The sequence below is a fragment of the Podarcis cretensis genome (assembly GCF_951804945.1).
Source record: "Podarcis cretensis genome assembly, chromosome: 3".
Taxonomy (NCBI): Eukaryota; Metazoa; Chordata; class Lepidosauria; order Squamata; family Lacertidae; genus Podarcis; species Podarcis cretensis.
Window position 1 is genome coordinate 84,148,915 of NC_137172.1, and position 11,788 is coordinate 84,160,702.

Sequence of the window (11,788 nt, forward strand, 5' to 3'; positions counted from 1 at the left end):
ATTGAATCTGGCGTGGGGTGGCTACCTTTGTGGAAGATAAGGAAAAGCTGCACTGTCTGTAAGGCTCCCACTCTGTATCTTTCAAGATTGCAGTCAGTCATCCCACTAGCGTGGTGTTTACAGTGTCAAGATGGGGGGGCTGAAGAGGCCCAGGTTCAAGGCCCCACTAACTAACACAGGAACCTCAGGCTGTTGTAGAACGCAGGAGATGGGGGAGAAGCATGTTTGTTGCCTGGAGATCCTTGGAAACAGGGAGCCTGCTTTCCTTGCTGAGGCTCCCCATGCAATTTGAAACCTTGATTACATAGAGGAGAGCTTTCCTAAGTACATACAAGAGAAATCCAATTCCAGGCCTTCACCCTCAAATTCTTGGAAGGCTCTAAAGCAACAGCTCTAAAGACATGCCCTGTGCCCCCACTTCTCAAGTGCTCATTTATATGTTTGTCTACATCGAACACCCAAACAGGATGTAGAGTGCACGGGATGCCGGGTTATGAGAGAAGTCCATCATCCTCTTCAGGCAGTTATCCTTAACATGTGAAGGGGGAAGTGTGTAAGGGGCTATGACTGATGTGTCCGTCCTGCTCCAACATTCCTCCCTGCCCTCTCCACTCCTTGCCTTCCTGTGTTTAGCATGAAGGTGTGATGAGATCTTCTAAGTTCTAAGTGTGTTTGGCTGAACATAGTTGGAAGCCTCTGTGTGATCAGGAAGCCTGCAATACCAGGGTTCCTGATCATGAGGTTTGTAAAGTGGAGCAACTACCTGCCCTCGCATCTTCAAGCTCAACGCCTTAAGAGGGTTTAGGGCCTGACAGAAAAAGGATCATAGGTCACTTGAGGCAGCATGTTTGCACCAGAGATATTAAACAAAAACCACCTAGGCCGCAATTCCATTCTCAATTTTCTGAGAGGGAGTCCCACTGAACTTGGTAGGTCTTTGTTTTGAATAGACATGTAGTCAATTGTACTGTAAGGTTTGGACTCTACTGCACTTCTTCATAAAAGGTAAAGCAGTGTAAAAATAAAAGACAACCAAGTCACAGTCAGAAAAAACACACACAATTAGGCTGCAACCATTCAGCCACTTGCAAAATTTACTTCTAAAAATAACTCCAGCAATCTATCTGTAAAAGTTATCAGCAACAACATGCAACAGGCAACAAATATTTTATTTCTATCACTAAAAATACATTTAATTCAAAACTACAATCCAATGTAACCCATGATGAAGTGGCCCATTCAGGAAAGTGATTATAAATACAGCATTTCTACTATCTTCCATAACCATCCTCTCACACATTTAACAGGTCTACATCTTAATATTATTACTGCACTTTGCATGTACAAGAGTTTCTCAATGAACATTACGTAAACACTTAGAAACTCTTTTAGTACTGATATTGGCATTATCAGTGTTACTTGGTAGTTGCAGCAACTCAGTGTACATTATCATGCATAGTTTTTAAAGGGGTACAAATGTTTAAAAAGACACACCATTTCACAAGCATGCTAATCAAAAATCCAATCAATCCAATTTCTGCAAAACGTGAAGAGGGCTTTGGGCACAAGCTCCACCGAAACGAACATGAGCTGTGTAAAGCTATGTTAATGCAACTCCCATTTCAACTGGCCTTTCTTGTTTGTTCAATCTTTAACCAACTTCTCAATTGCATTTTTTAAAAATTTAAAAATACACTATTTCTGAAGTATACACTTTAGGTTAGAAAGTTATAGGACTTGACTGGGACATCTGAAAACAGAAGAGACCTGCAAGAGCTGATGAAAGGCCTATTTAGGCCAATTTTCTGTTTCCCAGGAACTAGTCACCAGGGTGACCATGCCTATGGGAAGACCACAAGCTGGACATGAGTGCAATCGTCATTTCCTGTTGTCCCCTGGTGAGTGAAATTTGGAAGTAGGCAGATTTATCCTCTATTAATATTTTGCCTGTTTTTCAAGCAATACATGTCCAGGTCCAATGGAACTAGAGAAAGCTTGGATGGGCAGAATTATGTGCCAGTCGCAACATAAACAGAAGAAAAATAAGGACAATAAAGTTTGCAGTTCAGTGCCCTTAAACATTCATATTAAGGCAGGCAGAAGCCCTACACATACTTACCTGAGAATAAGCCACACTGAACAGTAGTCACCAATATTAGGCTGCACAGGACTTAACTTTATAATTACTTTGGGCATATGCCTGGCTCATTAATCTATGTAGGAGACTTCATGAATACTCTAAATTAAATGCTCCACTGCAGGAGTGACTAACCTATGGTACTCCCAGCTCCTCTCAGCCACGGCCAGCATGACCAACAGTCAGGGATGATGATGATGTATTGTCTGTTCTTTACCATAAAGTCTCAGGGCATGTGACTTCAATTTAAAAATACAATTTTAAAATATGTTGAAACAATTTACAAATCAAAATAGGGTAGGCCATAAAAATATGTACCATGGGCATCAAAAGGCCAAAGAACAGAGGTGGACTCATGGAATTGCAGAGTTGAAAGGGACCCTGTGGATCACCCAGTCCAACCCCCTGCAGTACAGGAATATGCCATTGTCTCATAAAGGGGTCAAACCTACGACCATGGTATTCTGAGCACCACACTTTTACCCAACTGACCTACCCAGTACTGATAGATATTGATGGAAGATGTCTTGTTGATGCTCTCCTCAGACAAGGTCCTATTTAGATGACATGTGCAGGAGGAGCAGTTTGCACATGAACATTAAAATGGCCTGCCATAAAAGAACAACGAACAAAGAACAACACCCCAACTTTCAAGGGCTGCTTCAGTTATCTGATCAGGGCAAATTCTTATTAAAAAAATCTTGAAAACGCCTTTCAAAAGTGCATTATCTAGGCACTTCTGGAAAAGTCCCAGCCCTGCCTTTGCATGGTTGCTTGGTGATTAGGCTGCATATGATAGTGGCAACAATCAGGGAGCCAAGAGGAGCGGTGGAAGCCCTCCTGAAGTATCCCATCAGTGAGCCGATTGAAGCCTTCCCCTTCAAGTAGTGTGACTCACAAGTCTCCACTTGTATTCTTCTCTACTGACTAGTCAGGTACAGTGCAAATGAAACTTTTGAATGAAAAACAAATCCCGAAAGCATAGTTCTTTTTATTTTGTGCAAAAGCTCAGAGATGTATTGTTACAAATGCATCCATAAAGACATGTATAAAGTTTATCATCCACTCCACAGCAGATCACACAACAGGTCATTGGTGGTGCTAGGAATCTTGTGTCAATCAAGTAATAATTATTTCAGTTAAGCATGTCGTAATCCTCATTGCTGATAAGGACACTGTCAAGGGCTCCTTTGCAACAGCAAAAACGAGTTCAGTCTTTCTTCTGTAGTATATAAAAAGTAACTTAGAAGCTTGGAACTGAAAGTGTTCTCTTACCAGATCTTATTTTCCTTCATCACATGTATAGAGCTGCTGTTGTTGCTTGCGACCCATTCAGATGCTGAAGAAAGACAAAAAGACAGTTAAATGTTGATCCCATCGCTTTGGCTGAGCTCCTTAAATGCAGTGACTCAAGAGGAAATTAAAACAATATGCATAAACATCTAGCAGCGGTCAAGCCAAAAGCTTATCCCGTTCACTAGCAACCAGATTGAGGGTGGGGAATCAAATTCTGAGCTGGAGATTGAAAAAAATTAACATAGAAGTTTCATATTGCGAGTTTATAATGAAGCCTTATTAGAAATCTAGTGCCACAAGGGTTTTATTTCTAAGTACTAGAACAGTCGAGGAGCATATGATGCACGGCAGAATCTAAAGGCAGTTCCTTTGATCTGAAAGGCTGAAAGATTACTAGAAACCTCTAAGTGGAATAAAGATGTGGGCACAATCGCTGTGTGTAAACATGACTTCTATATGCAGTATCTATTATATATTAGTAATCAGGTGGGTTCAATTACCACCCAAATGCTGGAAAGCATATGATCAAAGGTTTGGAATGCAAGTCATTGGCAGTGCTCTGGTTACAGAGGAACAAGCCTGGGGAGTAAGCCATAACTCAATAACAAGTTTTGCCTTGTTTTTGGTCAGGGCTTCTAATACAACAGGAGCCGCCATTTCCATCAGACCTCTGCTTTCCAAGACTATTCTGCAGCAGAATACACAAAAGGCAGAGAAAGCAGGGCAGAAGCATAGCTGGCGATGGATGCAGCTGCCTACAGGTTATTGGTGCAGCCAGAGGGACCCCATCATTAGAGAGCTTTGAATTGCATGGAGTGGGCAATGTACACCAAGTGTGGCAAAGGACACATCGACTTTGTTGACTATAGGATGTCACGTGAGCTACTGCATCAGCTAAGGAGCTGGTGGGTTGAGATTGCGGCAAAGATTTAATTTGAAGATCCAGATAATGTCTACTAAATGTAAATAAGTATTTGACAAACAGAACAAGTTGCTCAAATGAATTGCATGCTCCAAATGTTACCATAGCTAGGCTGGATTCTAGTTGGCCTCAGATATATTTTTCAACTTTATAGCACTGTGATTATAGCATCCGGTGCCCATCACATCACTGGCATAAGTGAGCATATAATAAGATCCACAGATTCTGATGCCTTGTAACTTAAGAAGCGCATTGTATTTGACAATTCCAAATTAGCAAATGAACCTGATTTAAGTTCTCCGTATAGATGAAATGGTATAAATATTTTCCGATCTATTAAAAACCCCCACAACTCAGTCTCTTGCAGAACTGATGTTATACACCTTATAATCCCTTCTAAGCTCTGTCATCTGTCAAAGAACATTCCCTGTGTCAAAACACACTGAATAGCTACAGCATCAGAAAATAGAAGCTCCAGGGGAAGGGGGAAGAGACGAATAAATAATTTCAAACTGTACTTTTTTTGTGTGGGAACTACAAACACATTTTCGGCTGCTATGGAAAATACTGGTATATACTGTATATTGCCATTCTGCTTCATAGTGAGATTTTTTTTTTTAAAAAAGGACCTCTTTGTTACTCCTCTAAAACATGCACAACACACTAAGCTCAAATATCAGTCCACCTATTGCATGCCAAACAATTCTGGGTGCAAATCATTTAGGAAACAATAAAATAAGCCCATGTGCCATTTTATAACAGATGCACAGCAAAGCAACCAAGAGATCTTAGCTCAAGTAAAACAGAAAAGTGAACAAGTTCTTTTATTAAGCTAACATTGCAAGTTATTTTGGTTCCTTTTGAGATGGCCATTCTCACTTCAGCCAATAAACAGATATAAGAGCACTCTTTATTCATTAGACACTGTAAATTTGCTCGGTATTTTAATGGAAGACACATTTGATTCAAGTCGGTCCAAATCACATATGCATTTTGGAGCACTCAACACTATTCAAAGCCTTCGAACAAGCTCATGTTTCACTGCATTTATTTTCAACATCTGTTCACATATGCATTTGTTTGGCTGGTACATGCTTTACATAGAACAATCTAAAATTTACATGACAGTATTGCTTGAGAGAGGAGTGGAACGGAAACCCAGTAGTGCCAAGTGTTCTCCGTAACAGTTTCTGAAAATAGCCCAGGACTGTCTCAGGAAGCATAGCAAAGCCCTGTTTAGAAACATAGATGTGTCTGTGAAAATCCCATAGTGTTTCAAATTGGCCCAACAAATACACCATTATTAAAATTAGTTTAAAATTGGTACCTCCTGTATTCAAAAATTCAATTGCTCTTCTCATGCACTTGTAATCTTTAAGTTACATTTAGAAGAATGTGATTACAGTTACAGCAATTATGTCTTTAAAAGCTAACAAGCAAACTGTAGTATAGTTTCTATTTACCCCTGAGCCTTAAAATAGGGGGTTGACTTTTAAATAGGCAAGTGGGGGTAAAAAGCTTGAAGAGACTTAGCTTTACCTAAAATTAGGTAGGGACACTTTAAAAACACCAGAACTGAGGACAACTGTAAAATTAAGTTCTGCAGGATGTTGAATTATGATAACTAGGCTAACAATCCCTATGCTCACCTACATAGGAATGAGAACCATTAACACACTGGGATCTGTTTCCAAGTAAACATGCACAATATTGCTTTGCTAAGTTGTTACAGTATTTTATCAGACCTAGCTGAAGTAATTAGATTTCACAAGCAAAACTAAGCATAGAACTTACTACGTGGATTACCAAGACCTGATAAAATAGCTTCGCTTAAAATTAGTTTATTAGAATTCTGTTAAGAGCCAGTTTAGAGAGCGGCATCAACATTCTGCGCAGTTTCCTTTTGCTGCTACTTAAGTTGCTGGCCAGAAAGAGCAACATATTCACTTTTGTTTCCTGCAAACCCCACAACATCTGCAGCATCCAAAGTAAATGCGATAGTGTGCGTTCAGAAACGTTTCCGCTTATAAACGTGTGTGATGCAGATCACGTAACAATGTAAAAAAGAGAGTGATGCAATACGTGTCACAGGTAAATTTGAAATTTGCCCCACATACCTGTCTCTGTATTTACAGGTTTGGCTTCTTCAATACTGCCTTTGGATCAACACTGAGATTACAAGCGACTGCCCAGCCGCAAAAGCTAAATGCATTAATTAGAAACTTCCTTCTTGTTCTCACAAATGCGCGGAGGTGGCAAACTGCACCACTTGAGAAACGCTAGCGGTGGGCTCACAGCATTGCATACTCCTCCATACCCTAAGCATAAAAAACCAGGCATTTTGGGGAAAAGGCTGCTCCACACTTACGCACCCCACAGCACCAACATGCCAGTTTTCTGTATGAGGGGAGTGAATCAAGCAGTACTGATGTGTTCATGAGGATTCACCACCAGCTTGTTTGCTGTTTGTGAGAATTAAGACACAACAATATTTATTTTCTAGCCAGGCTCCAACCCTGTTTACTTAGGAGTAAGCCAGTGTACTCAGTAGAACTTACTTCCAAGGAAACATGTGTGGAATGTGTCTGTACGTGTACTTATCACAGCAGCCTATCGCTCAAAGCTTTAAACACTTTACCCAAGAATAAGCCCCTTTCAGTCCAATTCATTTCAAAAGGAATGGGCTAAACAAATGCATGAATTTCCCTCCCACTGAAATCCATGGAACTTGTAAGATTATGGACAAGTACCTGGGAGTAAACCCTACTAGTCTATATATGTTTTTAATTGCAGGTGTTTTTAATAGTTGCATCACTTTGGAATACTTTGGGAGAAGCAGTTCACAAATGAAATTAATACATTAAACAATCCACCCACTGGAACTTACTTCTGAGCAAATATACTCAGGATTAGACTGCAGGAGTGCATGGTTCAGCAGCAATTCCCACCAATTTCAATGACTGTCCTAAGGATCATATTCAGAATTGTAGCGGCAATTTAATGAGCCCTCACCAGCAGAGTTATGGCAGTTGAACAGCTGCCACATTTTAGGAACAGGATATGAAAATCAACATTGCTTATTGAAAGAGACGCTTGTTTGCATGCAGTTTAAAATAAAGAAGTGCAAATCAGTATAGCTTTGTACATTCCTAGTCTCTCTGAAAGGTAAACGTCAGCAATGGGGGGGGGGAAGGAATTCAAGCAAATATCTTAACATTTGAAGGCTCCACCATGTTTTGTAATGGGGAAATAATTCCCCCCCCCCACTGAAGAAACTGAGTCCATTCCATACTGTGCTTCATTTCCACATCAGAGCATTAAAAACAGCAAACTTCAGCAAAACAAAAGTTCCTGTAAGAGCATTTATTGAATTATTTAAAAGTTCAAACTCAGTTCACATGCAGTTTATAGGGTCCCCCCCCCCTTTTTAAAAAATCCTGTTTTCATGTAAATTGCAAACACTTGTACTGTGGTTTTCAGTTTCTCCCCGCCTACCATGTAAATTTGTCAACTATTTGCATGCTCACTATTTTATATAGAACTTTCCTTTTCCCTTTTTAAAAAGGCATGTTCTAATATGCATGCGCACTACAAGGATTCTTCACCGTTCAGGATGCATAAAAGCAACATGGGTACTGATGGATCAAACATTTTTCCCAAAAGAAGTTGAGGCAGCCTTTGTTGAATCGTACTTTTTAATAAGCCCTCGTGGTTTGAGAACATCAGAGTGGGAGAAGGTGGAGGTGGGGGGAGTGAAAATGTCCTTTTCTTTTTTAGGTGCCAAGGGAGAGAGAGAGAGAGATGTTTCCAAGCAAAGGCTGGTAGCAAGTTGCAAAGCAAACAGGCAGGGAGGCGGCGGCGGCGGCGGCGGCAGCAGCAGCAGCATGTTTTTGTACATACAGCCTGATATCATGCACAATCGACTGTGGATAGTAATAATGGCAACTTGTACAGGTAGGCATAATTCTCTGTATGGCGCATGTCAAGTCTGCAATGCCTCGAAGGGTGTATGCCGGGAGCAGAAAGCACACACATTTCAGGGGGGTAAAGCTAAAGTCTACATTCCATGCATAGCTATTGCGCCCCTTGGCCTGCTTCCCTGCAACGCATCTTCAGACATCAGAATTGGAGCTGAGGTTGGTTAGCCGGGGATCTGCGTTGATCTCATACCTGTAGTGATAGCCCTCCATGTGGTCTCTGCAGGCGTCCCTGATATTGTACATCCACTTTTTGATCCCTTTGCGGTTCAAGTACAAAACCAGGAGGAAAATGGCACCGATGAGGGCCAAGACTATCCCGAGGAAGACATAAGAGGTTTGCAGCTGAGTCTGGTTATCGGTTGGCTCTGGGCAGCTCAGCTCTGAAAAATCAATGGCCACCAAGGACCTGTTCTCCATCCCTTTGGGGTAAGAGCACTTGAGGGACGACTTGGCCTCCACCAGGTCACTCTCCTTGAGCCAGCTGACCATGTCCTCGATGCCGCAGTCACAGACCCAGGCATTGTGGGTGAGGTTGAGGCTGGCGAGTCGAGGAAGGCCCCGGAGCTGCAGGAGGGTGCTGTTCCTCAGGCGCTTGAGGGCATTGCCGCTGAGGTTGAAGCTCTGGAGCTGACGGAGGTTCTCGAGCGTCACACCGTGCAGACTCACCAGGGAGTTGTTGTGCAGGTCCAGGTGCTGCAGGCTGTGTAGTGCAGCGAAGGTGCCCTGGGGCAGGTAGAGCAGGGTGTTTTCGGACAGGTCCAGGCGCTTCAGGTTCAGGAAGGCCTCTTGCTGAAGCAGCTGGGCCACGGCAGTCACATAGCTGTTGTTATAGAGGGAGTTGCGCAGGTTTAGCTCCTCTAGGGGCCTGCTGGTGTTGCCCAGGGCCATGGGGCTGAGCTCGAGGAGGGAGTTGTCGCTGAGGTCAAGCTGCTTCAAGCTGGGCAGCCCGGCAAAGGTCCCAGCCTCCACCCACTGCAGGCGATTACCGCTCAGGTTGAGGCTGCTGAGTTCTAGAAGGGTCTCCGGGGGGAACGAGGCGGAGGAGACGTTCTGGATGTGGTTGCCCATGAGGAAGAGGTTCCGCACATAGCGGGGCAGGCCCACCGGTACCTCCGTCAGGTTTCTGTTGATGCACTTGACTGTCCTGGCTGCCTCGGAGCAGTCGCAAGTTCCAGGGCAGTCAGCCGTCTGCTGAGCCAAAACCCAACCGGAGAGGACCACCAGCAGCAGCAGCAGCGGTTCAAGCCACCCGGCTCCTCTCTTCTCCCCAGTTGGTGTGGGGGGTGCAAAGCCCCAAAGAGAGCACCCCAGCATCACCGCCTCTGCCAGGGGCTGCTCTTTTGTGGCACTCACACAGCGATTTCGGCCGCTTCGTGCAAGCTGGGGAAAGCTGGAGAATGCAAGCCTGCCAAGAGGTCAATGCTCCTGGGAGAAGTGGGAGCAAAGCAAACCCCTCCTCTTCAGCGCAACCGACTTAGATTGTGTGGCACCAGGGTGTGAGCAGGAGCCCAGCCAACAATGCAGAGCAGTTCCTTCCTGTCTTGTCTCGTGGGGGAGCTCTCGTGGGGGGGGGGGCAAAGTCCTCCGTTTGCTCCTTCTCACATCCAGCCACCCCTGAAAGAAGCCACAAAGAGAAAGTATGAAAGTCACGGAAGCATCGCATGCCAAGCCAGTTTCGCTTGCAGACTCTCTCTTCTCCTTTCTCCAGCCCACCTCTACACAGTCCTTCTCAAAAGCTTTGCCCCTGCTCATCCACCTCTAGCCACAAAACCAAGTAGAACTCAAAGATTGCAAAAGACAGTCTGGTCTTGTCTTTGGTTTTACTACATTGTGAAATAGGTTGGGAGGGGGACACCTCACATCCGAAGAATTTTTATCAGCAGACCATGAATCTCGCCTTAGGTTCATTCTGTCTCCTCCTCCTCCTCTATGGAGAGAGTCACCTTCCAGCCAAGAAGAACACATGCAAAAAGCAGCAACTGTCTGAATTCTAGAAGCTGGAAACAAGAGAGAACTGCCACCACTTTTTACATCCTTCTCGCGATCTTTCCCAGGCATCTGACTGGACCCTGCTGGAAACACACCAACCCAACGGGACTTCGCTCTGGTCCAGTTTTTAAGCCACCTCGCCCCCAAAAATCTTCCCACCACTTTCCAAGGTCACATATTTCACCCACTCCGTGAGACCAAGCTTCTCTCCTGTACCTTTTTAGAGACGTGACGTTTAAATCCGTGCAGCTTTTGGGAAGTACAGAACTATCCCCCCCTCTCCCCACCCCTTTAAAGCGCGCCTTCACCATCACGTTGTATAACCGGGCGATCTTACAAGTTTTCTTAACTCCCGCCTCTGTTGCAGAAGCGGAAAGTCCCCGCTGCCCCTGGGCTCTTTTCTCAACTTCTCTCTCCCCTTCCACCAGATTCCCGCCAGGAAACCTCGAGATTCCGCAGAGATTCCACGCTCACAAAAGAACCACCCCCCCCTCCCGCGGCTTCTCCACCTCCTTTTCTCCCTACAAAGACTCACTTTGAGAGTCCATCAATCCCATCGAATTTAGTTGGGCTTCACTTTGGAATCTAAAGATGCGCAGAGTCCGGCCGCGCGTCGGGTACCGAGCAAAGCGCGCCGGCTCTGGGCGCAGGTACAGTACAGACAAGATCGCGCCCGACCTGGATCCAATCCGGACTCGTCTCTCTTTCTGCTCCTTTTCCTGCGCGGGTGGGCGACGAGGAGCGAGGTCCTAGCAGCAGCAGCCGGATGGGCCCTTCTCGCACCACTGTCCGCCCCTCCCCGCGCCTCCTTACCTGGCTGCCTCTCCTGGCGCGCGCGGCTCCCTCTCCCGCCAGTCCCGTGCAAACTCCGCCGCCGAGTGCGAACTACATGGCGCAGGCAGCAACTTTCCCTCCCACTCCCTGGCCGTGCCTCTGGCCCTGCCTCCGCTGCCAGGAGAAACCAATGGCAGGCGCGGCCGCGGGGGAAGCCGCGCGCCACGCCTTCGGCCGACGCCGGATCCTGCTCGCCGCCGCTGGGCGCGCGGAGGCTGATGGAGCCGAAGCGGCGGCGGCCGCTGCTGGGCTAGTGGCGAGCGGCGTCTCGGGAGCAGCGTTCCGCTCGGAAGCCTCAGTCCGTTTGGTGGAACCGCCTTCGCGGTTAGAGAAAGGCACTCTGTATGCGTGCAGAGGCACTTGGCTTGCTTTCGTTCGCGCCACAGATCCCAGGATTGAGCCGTGCCTGGCACCGAGCAAGGGCGCACGCAGTGGGGTGGAAGGGGATCTATTTGCATTACAATCCTAGATGTAGTTACAGGTAGGTAGCCGTGTTGGTCTGCCGTAGTCGAAACAAAATAAAAAAAAAAATCCTTTCAGTAGCACCTTGGGGACCAACTAAGTTTGTTACTGGTATGAGCTTTCGTGTGCATGCACACTTCTTACATGCACAGGAAAGCTCATACCAAT

At 45.3% G+C, this 11,788-nt stretch overlaps 1 protein-coding gene across 3 annotated transcripts; it reads right to left on the reverse strand.

Annotated features, from left to right (window-relative positions):
* Positions 1 to 1,150: 1,150 nt before the first annotated feature.
* TPBG (trophoblast glycoprotein) lies at positions 1,151 to 11,254 on the reverse strand. Of its 3 annotated transcripts, XM_079971267.1 has the most exons (3): positions 11,138 to 11,254; positions 8,526 to 9,949; positions 1,151 to 3,476 (listed from the first exon to the last, which is right to left on the reverse strand). In XM_079971267.1, exons 2-3 carry the CDS (start codon positions 9,647 to 9,649, stop codon positions 3,470 to 3,472), a joined length of 1,131 nt encoding a protein of 376 aa, XP_079827393.1. In that variant the 5' UTR covers positions 9,650 to 9,949; positions 11,138 to 11,254; the 3' UTR covers positions 1,151 to 3,469. The 3 variants fall into 3 exon arrangements, with proteins under 3 accessions (XP_079827393.1, XP_079827391.1, XP_079827392.1); XM_079971265.1 differs by lacking the exon at positions 1,151 to 3,476 and having other exon boundaries at positions 4,978 to 9,949; XM_079971266.1 differs by lacking the exons at positions 1,151 to 3,476; positions 11,138 to 11,254 and adding an exon at positions 11,003 to 11,131 and having other exon boundaries at positions 4,978 to 9,949.
* Positions 11,255 to 11,788: the final 534 nt, after the last annotated feature.

Bases quoted from the DNA above. Each gene is read 5' to 3' on its own strand.
- TPBG (XM_079971265.1), bottom strand. From the start codon at position 9,649: ATGCTGGGGTGCTCTCTTTGGGGCTTTGCACCCCCCACACCAACTGGG.